This window comes from Anolis sagrei, chromosome 9 (assembly GCF_037176765.1).
Source record: "Anolis sagrei isolate rAnoSag1 chromosome 9, rAnoSag1.mat, whole genome shotgun sequence".
Taxonomy (NCBI): Eukaryota; Metazoa; Chordata; class Lepidosauria; order Squamata; family Dactyloidae; genus Anolis; species Anolis sagrei.
Window position 1 is genome coordinate 699,681 of NC_090029.1, and position 21,444 is coordinate 721,124.

The window sequence follows — 21,444 nt, forward strand, 5'->3', positions numbered from 1 at the left end:
AAGGAATGTGGGCTAGGCAAAACTACGGTGAGGTGGATCTGTAATTGGTTAAGTGGACGAACACAGAGAGTGCTCACCAAGGCTTCCTCTTCATCCTGGAAAGAAGGGACGAGTGGAGTGCCATCAGCAGGGTTCCCCCCTGGGCCCGGTCCTGTTCAGGATCTTTATTAATTACTTGGATGAAGGGCGAGAAGGCGGGATCATCAAGTTTGCAGACGGGACCAAATGGGGAGGGAGAGCCAAGACTCCAGAGGACAGGAGCAGGAGTCAAAGGGATCTTGACAGATTGGAGAGATGATGGGCCAAAACTAACACAATGAAGTTCAACAGGGACAAATGCAAGATACTCCACTTAGGCAGGAAAAACGAAATGCAAAGAGACAAAATGGGGGACAATGCCTGGCTCGAGAGCAGTAAGTGTGAAAAAGATCCTGGAGTCCTTGTGGGGAGCAAGTTAAACGTGAGCCAGGAATGCGATGTGGCGGCAAAAAAAGCCAATGGGATTTTGGCCTCAGGCATCAATAGGAGCCTAGTGTCTAGATCTAGGGAAGTCCTGCTCCCCATGCTCCATTCTGCCTTGGTTAGACCACTTTACCTGGAATATTGTGTCCAATTCTGGGCACCACAACTCAAGAGAGAGATTGACTCTAAGCTGGAATGTGTCCAGAGAAAGAGGGCGACTACAATGATCAAGGGTCTGGAGAACAAGCCCTATGAGGAGCGGCTTAAGGAGCTGGGCATGTTTAGCCTGAAGAAGAGAAGGCTGAGAGGAGACATGATGAGGGCCATGGATAAATATGTGAGAGGAAGCCACAGGGAGGAGGAGGGAGCAAGCTTGTTTTCTGCTTCCTTGGAGACTAGGACGCAATGGAACAATGGCTTCAAACTACAAGAGAGGAGATTCCATCTGAACACAAGGAAGAACTTCCTGACTGTGAGAGCCGTTCAGCAGTGGAACTCTCTGCCCCGGAGGGAGTGTGGTGGAGGCTCCTTCCTTGGAAGCTTTTAAGCAGAGGCTGGATGGCCATCTGTCAGGGGTGATTTGAATGCAATATTCCTGCTTCTTGGCAGAATGGGGTTGGACTGGATGGCCCAGGAGGTCTCTTCCAACTCTTGGATTCTATGATTCTATGATTCATCTAGGGTGGCAAGGAATCCCACAATAAGGCAGGAGGGGCAGAAAGAGAGAAAGCCCACCTGCGCCTGGTCCTTTCCAAGGGCACTTCTCTAGGACCCGGTCTATGGAGTAAGTCAATTCAAGGGCTCAATTCAAGGTGCTGGCATTGGCCTATAAAGCCCTAAACAGTTCCGGCCCAAGATACCTAACTGACCGCCTCTCGGCCTATGAACCCACCAGGACTTTGAGATCTTCCGGGGAGGCCCTGCTCTCGATCCCGCCTGCGTCGCAGGCACGGCTGGCGGGGACGAGAGACAGGGCCTTCTCGGTGGTGGCTCCTCAGCTGTGGCTCCTCAGCTGTGGAACACCCTTCCCGTAGACATCAGGCTAGCCCCCTCCCTGTTGATATTCTGCAGGAAGCTGAAGACCTGGCTCTTTGAGAAGGCATTTGAATAGAAGTGCAATGACTGGTAATTCGACCATAGGAATGGAACAACAGAAATGGTATCGGATTGTGAACTTGACGATGAGACGACTCGGAATGGCTTTGTAGTTATATTAATGTTTTTGATGAGATGTTTTTGATAAGGATGTACTGTGGATTATTTTATTGTATATTGTATTTTGCACCTGTTTTCTATGTTGTACACCGCAATGAGTCGCCGTCAGGCTGAGAATTGCGGTATATAAGCGAAGTAAATAAATAAATAAGTCACGTTGGGCTGGTCGTTGATGGAAGAAGGAGAGGCGGGTCCCTAAGGTACGATGGACATCCCTGGCCGTAAAGAGATTTAAAGGTCAGAACTTGCATCTTATATAGACCACGGTACTCAGTTGGAAGCCAATGTCAATGTTGCAGCACTGAAGGTGTTCTATGGCATTATTTCCTGGGCGTTCTTGTGAGCAACCTGGCTGCTGCGTTCTGAACAATACGGAGCTTTCGGGTCGTAGACATTGGAAGGCCCACATCCAGGGCGTTGCAATAGTCCAGCCTAGACGTGACCGTGGCATGGATGACCGTTGCCAGAGCCTCGTCAGATAGGGAGGGTGCCAGTTGCCTCGCTTGTCGTAGGTGGACAAAGGCCTGTTTGCTGGCAGCAGCGACCTGAGCTTCCATTCTCAGCTGCGAATCCAAAACGACACCTAAGCTCTTAACAGTGGTCGATGGAGATAGGGTGGCACCATCGAAGGTGGGCAACGGAGGAGTCAGACCTGCCAGAGAATCTCAGTCTTCGCCGGGTTCACCTTCAGTCTGCTAGCACGGAGCCAGTTCAACAGAGCTTCCAGACATCGGGTGAAATTGTCTGGAATTGACGTTGCTCCAGGCTCCAGGCGCAGAAGGAGTTGGGTATCATCTGCATATTGGTAGCAGTCCAGGCCGAAACTCCAAGCCAAACTAGCAAGGGGTCTAATGTAGATGTTGAAGAGAAGAGAAGAGAGAATTGCACCTTGGGGGACCCCACAGAGGAGGGGGATCTATCGGAGACTTGATCCATGTACTCCACACGTTGACTCCAGTTCTGGAGAAATGAGTTGAACCAATTGAAGGCCTGACCACAAACTCCGGACATGGCAAGAGGGTGAATCATTAGATCGTAGTCGACGGTGTCAAACGTTGCGGTAAGGTCGAGAAGTACCGGTAGCACAGATCCACCGTTGTCAGCCTGGCGACGGAGTTCATCCGTAACAGCTACCAGGACTGTCTCCGTCCCATGACCCAGGCGGAAACCTGACTGGGAAGGGTCCAGGCCGGCTGTGTCATCCAGGCATTGCTGCAATGGTCCCAGTACGGCCCACTCTATCACCTTGCCTATGAATGGCAGATTAGAAACAGGCCGGTCATTGGCAAGGGTCATAGGGTCCAGGTTGGGCTTCTTCAACGAGGGACGAACCCTTGCCTCTTTTAGGTTGTCCGGAAAAAAGGATGGAGGGAAGGAAGGAAAGATGGAAGGAAAGATGGAAAATAGGAAGGAAGGAAGGAAAGATGGAAATTGGAAGGGAGGGAGGAAGGAAATGGAAGGATGCAGGAAAGGGAAGACAAAAGAATGGCAGGAGAGACGGAAGAAAAGATGGAAGACTGAAAGAAAGATAGAAGGGTGGAAGGAAGGAAGGAAGAAGGATGCAGGAAGGGAAGACTGAAAGAAGGAAGGAAGACAGAAGGAAGACAGAAGGAAGGAATGAAAGATGGAAGATTGAAGGAAGGAAGGCAGAAGGAAGGAAGGAGGATAAAAGGATGCAGGGAAAGAAATACTGAAAGGAAATTGGATGGAGGGATGGAAGACAGAAGGAAGATAGAAAGATGAAAGAAGACAGAGGGAGGGAGGGAGGGAGGGAGGGAGGGAGGGAGGGAGGGAGGGAGGGAGGGAGGGAGGGAGGGAAGGAAGGAAGGAAGGAAGGAAGGAAGGAAGGAAGGAAGGAAGGAAGAATAATGGCAGGAGGGACGGAATAAAAGATGGAAGACTGAAAGGAAGGAAGGAAGGAAGGAAGGAAGGAAGGAAGGAAGGAAGGAAGGAGGATGCAGGGAAGGGATGACTGAAAGAAGAATGGATGGATGGAAGGAAGGAAGGAAAGAAGGAAGGAAGGGAGGTAGAAAAAATGGAAAGATGGAAGGATGCGGGGAAGGGAAGACTGAAAGAAGAATGAATGGAAGGAATAAAGGAAGGAAGATTGACAAAGACAATAGAAGGATGGAAGGTAGAAGGACAGAAGAATGCAGGGAAGGTAAGACTGAAGGAAGAATGGATTGAAGGAATGATGGAAGGAAGGAAGGAAGGAAGATGCAGGGAAGGTAAGATTAAATGAAGGCTAGATGGAGGGAATGACCGAAAGATGGATGGAAGGAAGAAAAGCTGGAAGATAGAAGGAAGGGATAGAAGCTCGAAAGAAAGGATAGAAAGATGCAAGGAAGGAAGAAAAGAATGAAGACTGAAAGGAAGGAAGAGAGAATGATGCAAGGAAGGACGATCTAAGGGAAGAAAGAGACGTTTTTAATGGTTTCCGATTGTTGTCATATTCATTAAGCCCTTAATGCCTTTATTAATTGGATATGTAAGTTTGGCTAATTACAAGCGAGAGTTATTTCTCTGGTTGGAAGGGCAAGAATAAAAAATTTAAGGCCAGGCGGCATTTTGCGGTGATGGATGGAAGGAAGGCAGACCCTCCCTCTTAATGGCATCCGCTCATTAGCCGAAAGGTCAGCCCCTTTTCGGCAGTAAATTCAGAAGGAAAACATTAAGGAAAGCAGATTGAAAAACTGGGTGGATGTAGGTTTTTTCGGGCTGTATGGCTATGGTCTAGAGGCATTCTCTCCTGACGTTTCGCCTGCATCTATGGCAAGCGTCCTCAGAGGTAGTGGGCTCTGTTGGAAGTAGGAAAATGGGTTTATCTATCTGTGGAATGACCAGGGTGGGACAAAGGACTCTTGTCTGCTTGAGTTAGGTGTGAATGTTTCAACTGACCACCTTGATTAGCATATAATGGCCTGACAGTGCCTGGAGCAAACTTTTGTTGAGAGGTGATTAGATGTGCCTGATTTGTTTCCTCTCTGTTGTTGTGCCGCTGCAACTTGAGAGTTTTTTTAATACTGGGAGCCAGATTGTGTTCATTTTCATGGTCTCTTCCTTTCTGTTGAAATTGTCCACCTGCTTCTTGTGGATTTCAACGGCTTCTCTGTGTAGCCTGACCTGGTGGTTGTGAGAGTGGTCCAGCATTTCTGTGTTCTCCAATAATACTATGCTGTGTCCAGGCTGGTTCCTCAGGTGCTCTGCTATGGCTGACTTCTCTGGTTGAAGGAGTCTGCAGTGCCTTTCATGTTCCTTGATTCGTGTGTTGGGTAATGCTGCTCCGTTTGGGGGTCCCTCTGGAGACCCCCAAACGGGTCTCCAGACTGCATGGTCTACGGGAGACTCCTGCAGAAGTGAGAGGGTCCCTCTTGTCCTTTGCTGAACGGAGCATTGGTTGGATTTTCTTGGTGGGTCTGGAGATAGTTTGTATGTTGTGTTTCCTCCTCAGCTTCTTCCCTCTGCGGTCAGTGGTTCCCTTGATGTTTGGCAAGAACATGGAGAAGAAGAACTCAACAGGTTCCTGGACCATCTCAACAGCATCCACCCAAACATATGGTTCAGAGATGTGGATGACACCTTCACCCTTTGGAGCCATGGAGGAGAAGAACTCAACAGGTTCCTGGACCATCTCAACAGCATCCACCCAAACATATGGTTCAGAGATGTGGATGACACCTTCACCATTTGGAGCCATGGAGAAGAAGAACTCAACAGGTTCCTGGACCATCTCAACAGCATCCACCCAAACATATGGTTCAGAGATGTGGATGACACCTTCACCCTTTGGAGCCATGGAGAAGAAGAACTCAACAGGTTCCTGGACCATCTCAACAGCATCCACCCAAACATATGGTTCAGAGATGTGGATGACACCTTCACCCTTTGGAGCCATGGAGAAGAAGAACTCAACAGGTTCCTGGACCATCTCAACAGCATCCACCCAAACATATGGTTCAGAGATGTGGATGACACCTTCACCACTTGGAGCCATGGAGAAGAACTCAACAGGTTCCTGGACCATCTCAACAGCATCCACCCAAACATATGGTTCGGAGATGTGGATGACACCTTCACCCTTTGGAGCCATGGAGAAGAAGAACTCAACAGGTTCCTGGACCATCTCAACAGCATCCACCCAAACATATGGTTCAGAGATGTGGATGACACCTTCACCCTTTGGAGCCATGGAGAAGAAGAACTCAACAGGTTCCTGGACCATCTCAACAGCATCCACCCAAACATATGGTTCAGAGATGTGGATGACACCTTCACCCTTTGGAGCCATGGAGAAGAAGAACTCAACAGGTTCCTGGACCATCTCAACAGCATCCACCCAAACATATGGTTCAGAGATGTGGATGACACCTTCACCCTTTGGAGCCATGGAGAAGAAGAACTCAACAGGTTTTTGGAACATCTCAACAGCATCCACCCAAACTTCCAATTCACCACGGAAAAAGAGAATGAAGGAAGACTGCCTTGTCTAGATGTCCGAGTCATCCGCAAACCAGATCCATAATTGGGTCACACCATTTACAGAAAACCCACACACACAGATAGTGATCTACACCAAAACTCCAACCATCACCCAAGTCAACAAAGAAGCCCCATCAAAGCCTTGGTAGACCGTGCAAAAAGAATCTGCGAAGGCCACCTCCTCCAAGATGGACTGAACCACCTCAACTGGGCTCTCCAGGTCAAGGGAGACTCCACCTCAGGCATCAGAAGAGCGGCAAGACCACCGAGAAGAAGCCATGAGAGTCAAGACGAAGGTCCACCCAGAGGGAAAGTGTCCCTGCCATACATCAAGGGAACCACTGACCGCAGAGGGAAGCTGAGGAGGAAACACTACAGACAAACCACCTACAGACCCACCAAGGAAATCCAACCAAGGCTCCGTTCAGCAAAGGACAAGAGGGACCCTCTCACCTCTGCAGGAGTCTACCATTGTATACCATGCAGCTGTGGACAAGAAGTCTACGAAGAGACCACCAAACGCAGTAGCATTGCCCAGAAATGAATCAAGGAACACAACAGGTACGGCAGACTCCTTCAACCAGAGAAGTCAGCCCTAGCAGAACACCAGAGGAACCAACCTGGATGCAGCATATCATTTGCGAACACAGAAATGCTGGACCACTCTCACAACCACCATGTCAGACTACACAGAGAAGCCATTGAAATCCACAAGAAGCAGGTGGACAATTTCAACAGAAAGGAGGAAACCATGAAAATCAACAAAATCTGGCTACCAGTATTTAAAAAACCCTCTAAAATTACAACAGCACAAGAACAGAGAGGAAACGAACAAGGACATCTAATCACCTCTCAACAAAAGATTGCTCCAGGCACTGCTAGGCCATCAAATGCTAATCAAGGTGTTCAGTTGAAACATTTGCCCTTAGTTCCAGCAGACAAGAGTGCTTTGTCCCACCCTGGTCATTTCACAGATATATAAACCCATTTTTTCCTAGTTCCAACAGACCTCACTACTTCTGAGGATTCTTGCCATAGATCCAGGCGAAATGTCAGGAGAGGATGCCTCTAGACCATGGCCATATAGCCCGGAAAAACCTACAACAAGGACATCTAATCACCTCTCAACAAAAGATTGCTACAGGCACTGCTCGGCCATCATATGCTAATCAAGGTGGTCAGTTGAAACATTCCCCTCTAGCTCCAGCAGACAAGAGTCCTTTGTCCCACCCTGGTCATTCCACAGATATATCAACCCATTTTCCTTAGTTCCAACAGACCTCACTACCTCTGAGGATGCTTGCCATAGATGCAGGCGAAATGTCAGGAGGAAATGCCTCTCGAGCATGGCCATATAGCCCGAAAAATCCTACAAGGACATCTAATCACCTCTCAACAAAAGTTTGCCCCAGGCACTGCCAGGCCACCAAATGCTAATCAAGGTGGTCAGTTGAAACATTCACACCTGGCTCCAACACACAAGAGTCCTTTGTCCCACCCTGGTCATGCCACAGATATATAAACCCCTTTTCCCTACTTCCAAAAGACCTCGCTACCTCTGAGGATGCTTGCCATAGATGCAGGCGAAACGTCAGGAGAGAATGCCTCTAGAACATGGCCATATAGCCTGAAAAAACCTACAACAACCCAGTGATTCCTGCCATGAAAGCCTTCCACAATAGATTGAAAAATTGTTGGAAATTTTTGAGAAAAGGAAAGGGCTGCAATAGCAGGGACTGACCAGGAGGAGGCAGCACAGGCACACTGAAGGCCCCATCTCCACGGCTAGATAATGCGGTTTCATTGCTCCTTTCATTGCTTCTTCCTTCCTTTGGATCCATAGACTGACTCCCCCTACTTCCTCCCCAAAAAGGGGTCAATCCATTGGGAATAGGGGGGGGGGTCTCCTTCCAGAAAGGAGGGGGCTCCGGATACTAACACTAGTACTAGCAATAGTATTAATAACTAGCCATCCCCTGCCACGCGTTGCTGTGGCCCAGTCTGTGTATATGTGTTTTGTGTGTGTATATGTGTGTATATATAGGTCTGTGGCTTTGCGCATGCATTGTAATGTATTTTTTGTTTTTTTGGCATTTTAAGTCTCTTTTCCTGTGTTTTTCAGTGTTCAGTGATGGTCACTCGTTGGGAAGTTTGCCTCAATTCTTTCATTGGTGGGGTTCAAATGCTCTTTGATTGTAGGTGAACTATACATCCCAGTAACTACAACTCCCAAATGTCAAGGTCTGTTTTCCCCAAAACTCCAACTGTATTCATATTTGGGCATATGGAGTATTTGCACCAAGTTTGATCCAGATCCATCATTATTTGAGTCCACAGTGCTCTCTGGATGTAGGTGAACTACAACTCCCAAACTCAAGGTCAATGCCCACCAAACCCTTCTAGTGTTTTCTGTTGGTCGTGGGGGTTCTGTGTGGGAAGTCTTCCCAAATTCTGTCGTTGGTGGGGTTCAAATGCTCTTTGCTAGCAGGTGAACTATAAATCCCAGCAACTACAACTCCCAAATGACAAAATCAATTTTTTTGAGTGGAGAACATACATTGGGTTGTTAGGTGTATCGTGTGCAAATTTGGTGCCAATTGCCCCAGTGGTTTTTGAGTTCTGTGAATACCACAAACGAACATGACATTTTTATTTATATAGATAGTAGTAGTAATAATAATGATAATGATAATAATAATAATAATAATATTTTTTCATTTAGGGAATATTTACTTTTGGAATAATGTATATTGAAATAAGTCCTGTATGGCAAAATTTTGTTGATTGTTGGGATGTATCAAATTAAAAAAATATTTAAAAACATATTTAAAATACTACTACTACTACTACTATTACTAATAATAATAATAATAATAACCCAAAGATGAGAGAGGTATTTCCCCAAAGCTCAAGTGGTAAAAGGGGGACACTACTACTAATACTAAAAGTAATAATAATATTATAATGATATACTACTACTACTACTACCACTAATAATAATAATAATAATAATGTGTAATAATAATAATAATAATAATAATGTGTAATAATAATAATAATAATAATAATAATAATGTCTTCCCAAAGATGAGGGAGGTATTTCCCCAAAGCTCAAGAGGTAAAAGGGGGACACTACTACTAATACTAATAGTAATAATAACATTATAATGATATACTACTACTACTACTACTACTACTACTACCACTAATAATAATAATAATAATAATAATAATAATAATTAGGTTTGGCCTAATTCCATTGTTGGTGGGGTTAACTATAAATCGCAGCAACTACAACTCCCAAATGTCAAGATTCTATTTTCCTCCAAACTCCACCAGTGTTCACATTTGGGCATATTGAGTATTCGTGTAGAGTTTGGTCCAGATCCATCATTGCTTGAGTCCACAGGGATCTTTGGAAGTAGGTGAACTACAACTCCAAAACCAAAGGACACTGCTTACCAATCCCTTCCAGTATATTCCGTTGGTCAGGGGAGTTCTGTGTGCCAAGTTTGGTTCAATTCCATCCTTGGTGGGGTTCAGAATGCTCTTTGATTGTAGGTGAACTATAACTCCCAGCAACTACAACTTCCAAATGTCAAGGTGTATTTTCCCCAAACTGCACCAGTGTTTACATTTGGGCATATTGAGTATTCGTGTAGAATTTGGTCCACATCCATCATGGTTTGTGTCCACAGTGCTTTCTGGATGGAGGTGAACTACAACTCCAAAACTCAAGGTCAATGCCTATCAAACCCTTCCAGTATTTTCTGTTGGTCATGGGAGAACTGTGTGCCAAGTTTGGTTTGGTTCCATCATTGATGGAGTTCAGAATGCTCTTTGATTGTAGGTGAACTATACATCCCAGTAACTACAACTCCCAAATGACAAAATCATAATTTTCTGAGTGATGGTCACTCCTTGTGTTGTGAGACGTTTTGTTGCCAAATTTGATGTGATTTCGTTCATTGGTTCTTTTGTTTTTAAGGTACTTGTTACGCACAGAGCATTTTAATATATATAGATATCAACGTTGTTGTATGTATTGTGTTGATTGTTGTGTTGTTTGTCTGTATTGTTGTGGCACTGAATGAATCGTGGACACTTTGGATGTTGAAGGCATGACGATGGAGACCTGCTTCTGTCCAAAGAGGAGGGTCTATGGGGGGGGGGGGCTTTCTCCAATACTAATAGTAGTAATAGTAGCAATAGTAAGGGTAAAGGTTCTCCCCTGACATGAAGTCCAGTTGTGTCCAACTCTGGGACTCTGGTGCTCATCTCCATTTCTAAGCCAAAGAGCCGGTGTTGTCCATAGACGCCTCCAAGGCCATGTGGACTGCATGGAGCGTCCATACCTTCCTATTGATCTACTCACATTTGCATGTTTCCAATCTGCTAGGTTGGCAGGAGCTGGGGCTAACAGCGGGAGCTCACTCCATCCTGTGGATTCAAAACCTATTGATCTACTCACACTCGCATGTTTTCGAACTGCTAACTTGGCAGGAGCTAGGACTAACAGCAGGAGCTCATTTCATCCCGTGGATTCAAACAGTTAACCTGCCGATCAGCAAGTTCAGCAGCTCAGCGGTTTAACCCGCTGCGCCACCGGGGGCTCCTAATAGTAGCAATAGTAACAGTAATAGCAATAGTAAGTAGCAACAATAGTGACCACAATAGTAATAATAACTATAATTGTAGTAATAATAGTAATTAATAGTAACTTTACTAGCAACAAAAGTAATAATAATAGTAATAGTAGTAGTAGTAATATTACTCATGGTAACAGTTGTGACAGTAATAGTAATAATAGAAATAACAAGTAGCAATAATAGCGATCACAATGGTAATAATAACTATAATTGTAATAATAATAGTAATTAATAGTAACTATCTCAGCAATAAAAGTAATAATAATAGTAATACTACCCATGGTAACAGTTGTGACAGTAATAGTAATAATAGCAATAACAAGTAGCAATAATAGCAATCACATTAGCAATAATAACTATAATTGTAGTAATCATAGTAATTAATAGTAACTATATTTGCAATAAAAGTAATAATAATAGTAATACTACTCATGGTAACAGTTGTGACAGTAATAGTAATAATAGCAATAACAAGTAGCAATAATAGCGATCACAATAGTAATAATAACTATTATTGTAGTAATAGTAATTAATAGTAATAGTAATATTAGCAATAAAAGTAATAGTAATAGTAGTAGTAATAGATTGTTTATTCATATCATGATCTGATCACCATGCTCAGTATATCCCATATATGCATTGGGGGGTATTGGGGTAACGATACAAAAGGTTTGCTAGGGTAGACCACTCTGAGAATTTGGGGAGGGGGGCAGTAATATTATATAATAATAATACTTTTATTGCTAATGTAGTTACTATTAATTACTATTATTACCCCCTCCCACTACATGCCTGTAGTAACTATAATAGCAATAAAAGTGGTGGTGGTAGTAGTAGTAGATAATTACAGTGGAGATAATAGCAATAGTAGTAATAATAGTAGTAGTAGTAATAATAGAAGAGCACTACTACCAATGATAGCAATAACAAGAATAATAGTAACAGTAATAGGATAGTACTACTACTATCCTAGGAGTTCGCGGACAACCCTGAATTTTCTTTTGCTATTATAGTTACTACAGGCATGTATTGGGGGGGGGGGGGGTTAAGGGGCTTCAGCCCCCCCCCCCCCGCTACATGCCTGTAGTAACTATAATAGCAAAAAAAGTGGTGGTGGTAGTAGTAGTAGTAGATAATTACAGTGGAGATAGTAGCAGTAATAGTAATAATAATAGAATAGCACTACTACCAATGATAGGAATAACAAGAATAATAGTAATAGTATAGTACTACTACTCTCCTAGGAGTGATAATATTCCTAGTAATGGGGCCAAGGGGGGGCCCTGTCCCGGGATCTTCTTTTTCCCTGAGCCCCCCCCCCCCCTCTTTCCCAGCCTGGGTCTCTTCCTTGGGAGAAGGCCAATGGGCGTCCAAGGAGCCCCTCCCTCCTTCTCCTCCTTCTCCTCCTTCTCCTTCTCTCTCTCCCTCCCTCCTTCTCTCTCTGGGGCACCTGCCTGGATATATATAGAGAGAGAAGGCTGGGGTCTGCCTCCCACTTTGGGTCCCAGAGGCAGAGAGAGAAGGAAGAAGGAAGGAAGGAAGAGGAGAGGAGAGGAGTCCAAAGCAGGCAGGCAGGCAGGCAGGGAGGAAGGAAGGAAGGAAGGAAGGAAGGAAAGAAAGAAAGAAAGAAAGAAAGAAGAGGAGGAGAGGAAGGCCAAGGCAAGAAGGAAGGAAGGGGGAAGGAAGGAAAAAAAGAAAGAAGGAAAGAGGAGGAGAGGTAGCCCAAGGCAAGAAGGAAGGAAGGAAGGAAGGAAGGAAGGAAGGAAGGAAAGAAGAAGAGGAGAGGAAGCCCAAGGCAAAAAGGGAGGTAGGAAAAAAAGGAAGGAAGGAAGGAAGTAAAGAAGAGGAGAGGAAGCCCAAAGCAAGTAAGAAGGAAGGAAGGAAGGAAGGAGGGAGGGAAGGAAGAAAGAAAAAAGCCCAAGGCAAGAAGGAAGGAGGGAAGGAAGGAAAGAAAGAAAGAAAGAAAGAAAGAAAGAAAGAAAGAAATAAAGAAGAGGAAGCCCACAGCAAGGAGGAAAGAAGGAAGGAAGGGAGGGAGGGAGGGAGGGAGGGAGGAAGGAAGGAAGGAAGGAAGGAAGGAAGGAAGGAAAGAAGAGAAAAGAGGAGAGGAAGCCCAAGGCAAGGAGGAAGGAAGGAGGGAAAGAAAGAAAGAAAGAAAGAAAGAAAGAAGGAAGGAAGGAAGGAGGGAAGTAAAGAAGAGGAGAGATAGCCCAAGGCAAGAAAGGAGGGAAGGAAGGAAGGAAAGAAGAAGAGGAGAGGAAGCCCAAGGCAAAAAGGAAGGAAGGAAAGAAGGAAAGAAAGAAGTAAAGAAGAGGAGAGGAAGCCGAAGGAAGGAAGGAAGGAAGGAAGGAAGGGCGGACTGCCTCCTCGTCCTGCCCGGCCATGAGCTCCATCCCGACGGCGCTGCCGGACCCGGCGACCCTCCTGTCCTCGCTCCGCCTGCCGCCCTCTCCGGCCAAGGACCTCCAGGTCAAGTACACCCAGGTCAGTCCACCCACCCCCACCCCTCCCCACCCCCCAAAGACCCTCACTGACCCCCCGAAAGAGTCTCCAACTCACCCCGAAGCCCACTCACTCACTCTTGAGCAAAGACCCCTCAAGGCTCGCTCCGTGGATGAGACTCTCCCCAAGCAGGACTCGAACCCAAAGCCCATCCCTGCTGGGGCGGAATTGGGGGGCTGGGGGCTGGGTGGGTCTTCTCTTCTCAGGGAACTCTCTTTTATATGTATTTTATAACTTATTTATTATGTACTAGCTGTACCCGCTGCTGTGGCCAACCTCCCCTCTTTCTCTCCTTCTTTCCCCCCTTCCTTCCTTCACTCCCGCTTTCATTCCTTCCTTCCCATCTTTCCTTCTCTTCTTCCTTCCTTCTTTCTCTATCTCTTTCCTTCCTTTCCCCCTTTTCTTTCTCTTCTGCTGTTCTTTTCTTCCTTCTCTCTTTCCTTCTTTCCTTCCCCCCTCTTTCGCTCCCTCTTTCATTCCTTTTTTTCCTCTTTTTTCTTTCCTTCTCTCCTTCCTTCTCTCCTTCCTTCTCTAATTTTCCTTCCTTCCCCCTTTTTCTTTCTCTTCTGCTGTCTCTCTTTTCTTTCCTTCCATCTTTCCTTTTCTCCTCCTTTCTTTCTCTAACTTTCCTTCCTTCCCCCTTTTCTTTCCCTCCCTCCCTCCCTCCCTCCTTCCTTCCTTCCTTCCTTCCTTCCTTCCTTCCTTCCTTCCTTCCCGTCTTCTCTTCTTCCTTCCTTCTCTATCTCTTTCCTTCCTTTCCCCCCTTTTCTTTCTCTGCTGCTGTCTCTTTTCTTCCCTCATTCCTTCTTTCCCTCCCTCTTTCTCTACATCTTTCCCCCTTCCCTCCTTCGCTTCCTCTTTCCTTCCTTCTTTTCCTTTTTTCTTTCCTTCTCTCCTTCCTTCTCTAACTTTCCTTCCTTCCCCCTTTTTCTTTCTCTTCTGCTGTCTCTCTTTTCTTTCCTTCCATCTTTTCTTTTCTTTCCTTTTCTCCTTCCTTCTTTTTCTAACTTTCCTTCCTTCCTTCCCCCTTTTCTTTCCCTCCCTCCCTCCTTCCTTCCCATCTTTCCTTCTCTTCTTCCTTCCTTCTCTATCTCTTTCCTTCCTTCCCCCCCTTTCTTTCTCTTCTGCTGCCTCTTTTCTTCCTTCTGTCTTTCCTTCTTTCCTTCCCTCCCTCTTTCTCTACATCTTCCTCATTCCTTCACTCCTGCTTTCATTCCTTCCTTCCCGTCTTTCCTTTTCTCCTTCCTTCCTTCCTTCTCTATCTCTTTCCTTCTTTCCCCCCTTTTCTTTTTCTTCAGCTGTCTCTTTTCTTCCTTCTCTCGTTCCTTCTTTCCTTCCCTCCCTCTTTCTCTACATCTTTCTTTCCTTCTCTTCTTTCTTCCTTCTCTATCTCTTTCCTTCCTTCCCCCTTTTCCTTTCTCTTCTGTTGTCTCTTTTTTCTTCCTTCTCTCTTTCTTTTGCTCCCTCTTTCTCTACATATTCCTCCCTTCCTTCGCTCCCTCTTTCCTCCTTTCTTTCCCTTTTTTCTTTCCTTCTCTCCTTCCTTCCTTCTCTATCTCTTTCCTTCCTTCCCCCTTTTTCTTTCCCTCTCTCTTTCTCTCCTTTCTTCCTTCTCTACCTCTTTCCTTCCTTCTCTCTTTGCTTCTATGCTTCTTCTCCCTTTCCTTCTTTCTTTCCCTCCCTCTTTCTTTTCTTTCTTTCTTTCTTTCTTTCTTTTCTCCCCTTCCCTCCCTCTTTCTTCCTTTTTTCTGTATTGTCTTTTAGCTTTCCGTCATTTAGCTTTTGGGGGCTTTGTAAGTCTCTTCTGCTGCGTTTTGTTGTATTTTTATGAGTGAAGGACATACATTGGGTTGTGAGGGGTCTTGTGTCCAGATTTGGTATCCATTCATCCAGTGGCTTTAGAGTTGTGTTAATCCCACAAACCAACATGACATTTCTTGCTGTTTCTATGTCAGTGTTGATGTGGAGATCGTCTGCTTTGCCTACTCTGGAACATGCAACATACCCTTTCAAATCTATGATACTGTGTGTGTGAATCATATCTATCTATCTATTTTTCTGGCTGGATGGCTCTCTGTCAGGAGGGCTCTGATGACGTTTTCTTGCCCTGGTGAAGGGAGTTGAACTGGATGGCCTTAAGTATTTTCTGTTGGTCATGGAGGTTCTGTGTGGGAAGTTTGCCTCAATTCTGTCGTTGGTGGGGTTCAGAATGCTCTTTGGTTGTAGGTGAACTATAAATCCCAATAACTACAACTCCCAAATGTCAGGGTCTATTTCCCCCAAACTCCATCTGAATTCACATTTTGGGCATATGGAATATTTATGCCAAGTTTGGTCCAGGCCCATCATTGTTTGGGTCCACAGTGCTCTCTGGATGGAGGTGAACTACAACTCCCAAACTCAATGCCCACCAAACCCTTCTAGTGTTTTCTGTTGGTCATGGGAGTCCTGTGTGTCACCTTTGGTTCAGTTCCATGGTTGGTGGGGTTTAGAATGCTCTTTGATTGTAGGTGAACTATAAATCCCAGCAACTACAACTCCCAAATGACAAAATCATTTTTTTGGGTGAAGGACATACATTGGCCTGAGAGGTGTCTTGTGTCCAAATTTGGTGTTAATTCTCCCAGTGGTTTTTGAGTTCTGTTAATCCCACAAACGAACATTACATTTTTATTTATATAGACTAGCTGTACCTGCCACGCATTGCTGTGGCCAACCTTCCCTCCCTCTTTCTCTCCTTCCCTCCCTCTTTCCTTCCTTTCCTCTTTTTCTTTCACTATTTTTCTTCTTTCTTCCATCTCTACCTTTCCCTCCTTTCTTTGCTCTTTGGTTACATTCTTCCTTCCTTCTTTCCTTCCTTACTTATCTTTTGTTCCTTCCCTCCTTCCTTCCCTCTCTTTTTCCTTTCACTTTATTTCCTTCTCTCCTTCCTTACTTGTCTACCTTTGTTTCCTTCCTTCCTTCTTTCTCTCCCTCCTTCTTTCCTTCCTTCCTTCCTTATCCTTTGTTCCTTCTCTCTCTCCCTTCCTTCCTTCCTTCTCTTTTTCCTTTCACTTTTTTATTTCCTTCTCTTCTTCCTTGCTTCTCTACCTTTGTTCCTTCCTTCCTTCTTTCCCTCCCTCCTTCTTTCCTTCCTTCCCCCTTTCTCTCCTTCCCTCCTTCCTTCCTTTCTTATCTTTCATTCCTTCTTCCTTCCCTCTCTTTTCCCTTTCACTTTTTTATTTCCTTCTCTTCTTCCTTGCTTCTCTACCTTTCCTTCCTTCCTTCCTTCCTTCCTTCCTTATCTTTTGTTCCTTCTCTCCATCCTTCTCTTTTTCCTTTCACTTTTTTATTTCCTTCTCTCTTTCCTTGCTTCTGTACCTTTGTTTCCTTCCTTCCTTCTTTTCCTCCCTCCTTCTCTCCTTCCTTCCTTCCCTCCCCCTTTCTTTCCTTCCTTCCTTCCTACCTTCCTTCCTTTACTGTCCCTTTCAGCCCGCAGGTGACTCGGGACGGTTTACAGTTGGTACCAAGACCATAAAATACAATTTCAATATAATAAAACAAAATAAATAAAACCAGAACAGAATCAATACAATCAATTAAAACGTGTACCATTCTATCTATCTATGAGACACACGTCTTGGATAATATCTATCATATATATATATACACACACACACACACACACACACACAAAATACAATAATATGCGTCATACTATAGAAGATGATGGATATTGTCCAAGATATGTGCCTCATAGGTAGATAGATCAGAGAGGGGAAAGTAGGAGAGATGAAAGGTAAGAACAGAGGAAGAAGAGGGAGGGAGGAGGGAGAGAGGGGAAGAGACAAAGAGAGATAAGGAAGGAAGGAAGGATATTCAGGCAAGGAAGGAAGAAAGGAAAGTAGGCAAGAGGAAAGGTAAGAACAGAGGAAGAAGAGGAAGGGAGAGAGAAGGAGGGAAGGATATTCAGGCAAGGAGGGAAGGAAGGAAAGTCGGAGAGAGGAAAGAGAAGAAGAGAAGAAGAGGGAGGGAGGAGGGAGGGAGGAAGGATATTCATGGAAGGAAGGAAGGAAAGTAGGAGAGAGGAAAGGTAAGAAGAGAGGAAGAAGAGAGAGGAAAGAAGGAGGGAGGGAGAAAGAAAGAGAGAAGGAAGGATATTCAGGGAAGGAAAGGTAAGAAGAGAGAAAAAAGAGGAAGGATATTCAGGGAAGGAAGGAGGAAAGGTAAGAAGAGAGGAAGAAGAGGAAGGGAGGAAGGAGGGGGAAAGATATTCAGGGAAGGAAGGAAAGTAGGAGAGAGGAAAGGTAAGAGAGGAAGAAGAGGGAGAAAGGAAGGAGTGAGTGAAAGAGAGAAGGAAGGATATTCAGGGAAAGAAGGAAGGTGAAAGGTAAGAAGAGAGGAAGAAGAGGAAGGAGGGAGGAAGAATATTCAGGGAAGGAAGGAAGGAGGAAAGGGAAGAAGAGGAAGGGAGGAAGCAGGGAGGGAGGATATTCAGGGGAGGAAGGAAAGTAGGAGAGAGGAAAGGTAAGAAGAATGGAAGAAGAGGGAGAAAGGAAGGAGGGAGGGAGAGAGAGAGAGAGAAAGAGAAGGATATTCAGGGAAGGAAGGAAGGAAATCCTCCCTACCGCTTTCCTTCCTCCATAGAAAAGAAAGAAAGGGAAGGAGGAAAGGAGGGAGAAAAGGGGGGGGGGGACAAGGAAGGAAAGAGGGAAGGAAGGAAAGGGAAAGGAGGAAAGAGAGGTTCCTTCTCTCCCTCTCCCTTTCTTCCTTTCTTAAGAGATCACTGTGTACGAACCCACACAATCTCTTCGATCATCTGGAGAGGCCCTGCTCGCACTCCTGCCTCCATCGCAAGTGCGACAAGTGCGATTGGTGGAGACGAGGGACAGGGCCTTCTCGGTGGTGGCCCCTCGACTCTGGAACTCACTCCCCAAGGACATTAGACAAGCCCCAACTCTGGCAGTCTTTAGGAGGAGCCTGAAAACGTGGTTGTTTCAGTGTGCCTTCCCAGAATAAGGAAACTCCCAGCAATATGTCCCTAAACGCACTTTTTAGTGACCTAGGATTGTCTGCACGCTCTACCCCTCTCCAAAATGGCCCAGCCATAATTTTTTTAAAAAGTCGTTGTGTTATTGTTAATGTTTATTGCTATTTTCTGTTTATGAGTATATTTATTGTTTGTATTACTGTTGCTATTGTTTTTATTGTTGTATTGTGGGCTTGGCCTCATGTAAGCCGCACCGAGTCCCCATTGGGGAGATGGTAGCGGGGTACAAATAAAGATTGTTGTTGTTGTTGTTGTTGTTGTTGTTGTTGTTGTTGTTGTTGTTGTTATGGAGGCTCAAGGCCTTGCAAAACTACAATTCCCGGGAGCCCATAGCCTGGAACAGTTTATTTATTTGTCGTGTCAGAGCAACCAGTCCATTATATTACATTTCTAACAGAACAAAGCAAACAAACAGAAAAATACAAAACTTGTGAGTTTGGTAGTTGGTTAAATGTCCTTTGAGTAGTATCTGGCCCCTTGGAGTGCCTCTGGTGTTGCCACAAGAAGGTCCTCCCTTGTGCATCATGTGGCAGGGCTCAGGATGCATCGCAGCGGGCAGTCAGTGGTTTGCTCTTCTCCACACTCGCATGCCGAGGATTCCACTTTGTGGCCCCATTTCTTGAGGTTGGCTCTGCATCTCGTGGTGCCAGAGCGCAGTCTGTTCAGCGCCCTCCAAGTTGCCCTGCCTTCTGTGTGCCCAGGGGGAGTCTCTCATCTGGTATCAGCCATGGATTGAGGTGCTGCGTTTGGCCCTGCCACTTTTGGACTCTCACTTGCTGAGGTGTTCCAGCGAGTGTCTCTGTAGAGCTTAGAAAACTATGTCTTGATTTAAGTCGTTGACGTGCTGGCTGATACCCAAACAGGGGATGAGCTGGAGATGTCTCTGCCTTGGTCCTTTCACTCTTGGCTGCTACTTCCCGGAGGATGTCAGGTGGTGCAATACCGGCTAAGCCGTGTAATTTCTCCAGTGGTGTAGGGCGCAGACACCCCGTGATGATGCGGCATGTCTCATTCAGAGCCACATCCACTGTTTTAGTGTGGTGAGATGTGTTCCACACTGGGCATGCATACTCAGCAGCAGAGTAGCATAGCGCAAGGGCAGATGTCTTCACTGTGTCTGGTTGTGATCCCCAGGTTGTGCCAGTCAGCTTTCGTATGATACTGTTTCTAGCGCCCACTTTTTGCTTGATGTTCAGGCAGTGCTTCTTGTAGGTCAGAGCACGGTCCAGGGTGACTCCTTCCTGGTATGTGGGTGCGCTGCAAGGCTCCCGTGGGATTCCTTCCCAGGTGATCTTCTGGAGCAGTTAAAACTGGTGCAAAACTGCAGTCACTTCGCTGTGTGGCTGCATCCTGAGTTGCCAGTGGAATTGCAAAGAGGTTGGAAAGGTGGTCTCTGTATCCACCCAAAAAGCCCACTCCGGAGTGTAGTCCGAACTTCAGAAGCCTCCTCCCAAGTGATGCCAGGCCCTTTCCCCTTGCAACACAATCCTTCCTTCTTTCTCTGCAAAAGGAAACAAAACAACAAGACAGAGAAGGGTTCCAAAAGCAACGAAGGTGGCCCACTCCGAAGGTTTGCTTTCTTCCTTCCTTCCTGTCCTTCCTTCCTTCCCTTTGAAGCCTTGGTTGTCCTGGCTGACCACCAGCCAGTGTCCAGAGGCCTTCTTCCTCCTCGGTTTCCCCCTCCATTGAGAAGGGAAGGCGCTTTCCTTGCTTTCTTGCTTGCTTTCTTTGGGCTCCAATTTCCCATCACCGTGCAGGGAGTTGCACATTTTTCACTTCCTTCTTAAATTAAATCCGCCCAACGGCTCCCCGGGGAGCAATAACCCCGGCACTGGGATTTTGAGCCAATTTGGAGCATCATCATCCAAGCCTTGGCTCATCCGTTTCCAGCCGGAAGGGGCCCCCAAAGGCCATCCAGCCCAACCCTTTCCCACCATGAGTTCTTTTCATGTCTTGTCGAAGGCTTTCATGGCCGGAATCACTGGGTTGTTGTAGGTTTTTTCAGGCTATATGGCCATGGTCTAGACCAGTGGTTCTCAACCTTCCTAATGCGGTGACCCCTTAATGCACTTCCTCATGTTGTGTTGTGACCCCCAACCATAACATTATTTTTGTTGCGACTCCATAACTGTAATTTTGCTAATGTTATGAATTATAATGCAAATATCTGATATGTAGGATGTATTTTCATTCACTGGACCAAGTTTGGCACACATACCCCATACGCCCAAATTTGAATACTGGTGGGGTTGATTTTGTCATTTGGGAGTTGTAGTTGTTGGGATTTATGGTTCATTTAAATTAAAAGAGCGTTCTGAACTCAACCAAAGATGCAATTGAACCAGATTTGGCACACATAACACACATAACTCTCACGACTGACAGAAAATACTGGAAGGGTTTGGTGGGCATTGACCTTGAGTTTGAGAGTTGTAGTTCACCTATATCCAGAGAGCATTGTGGACTCAAACAATGATGGATCTGGACCAAACTTGGCACGAATATTCAATATGCCCAAATGTGAATACTGGTGGAGTTTGGGGAAAATACACTTTGACATTTGGGAGTTGTAGTTGCTGTAATGTATAGTTCACCTACAATTAAAACGCCTTCTGAACCCCACCAATGATAGAATTGGGCCAAACTTCCCACACAGAACCCCCATGACCAACAGAAAATGCTGAGTTGTCTGATGGTCTTTAGTGACCCCTCTGACACTCCTTTGTGACCCCTCCAGGGGTTCCGACCCCCCAGGTTGAGAAACACTGGTCTAGAGGCATTCTCTCCTGACGTTTTGCCTGCATCTATGGCTAGCATCCTCAGAGGTAGTGAGGTCTGTTGGAACTAGAAAAAAGGGTTTATATATCTGTGGAATGACCAGGGTGGGACAAAGGACTCTTGTCTGCTGGAGCTAGGGGTGAATGTTTCAACCGACCACCTTGATTAGCATTTGATTGCCTGGCAGTGCCTGGAGCAAACTTTTGTTGAGAGGTGATTAGATGTCCTTGTTTGTTTCCTCTCTGAACAAAATCTGGCTACCAGTATTAAAAAAATTCTAAAATTACAACAGCACACCAACAGAGAGCCCAGAAAACTCACAGCAACCCA

General features: G+C 45.5%; 1 protein-coding gene across 2 annotated transcripts in view; it reads left to right on the plus strand.

Annotated features, from left to right (window-relative positions):
- Window positions 1-21,444, plus strand: part of ALDH1A2 (aldehyde dehydrogenase 1 family member A2) — a 73,482-nt gene that overhangs the window by 742 nt on the left and 51,296 nt on the right. The window contains exon 1 of one of the 2 annotated variants that reach the window (XM_060755809.2): window positions 12,905-13,289. The exons of the other annotated variant lie outside the window; for it this stretch is intronic. Coding sequence (XP_060611792.2) covers window positions 13,188-13,289 — 102 coding nt within the window. The 5' untranslated portion in view covers window positions 12,905-13,187. Of the gene's footprint in view, window positions 1-12,904; window positions 13,290-21,444 lie in introns of those variants that run through there. 2 annotated transcript variants of the gene reach the window in all.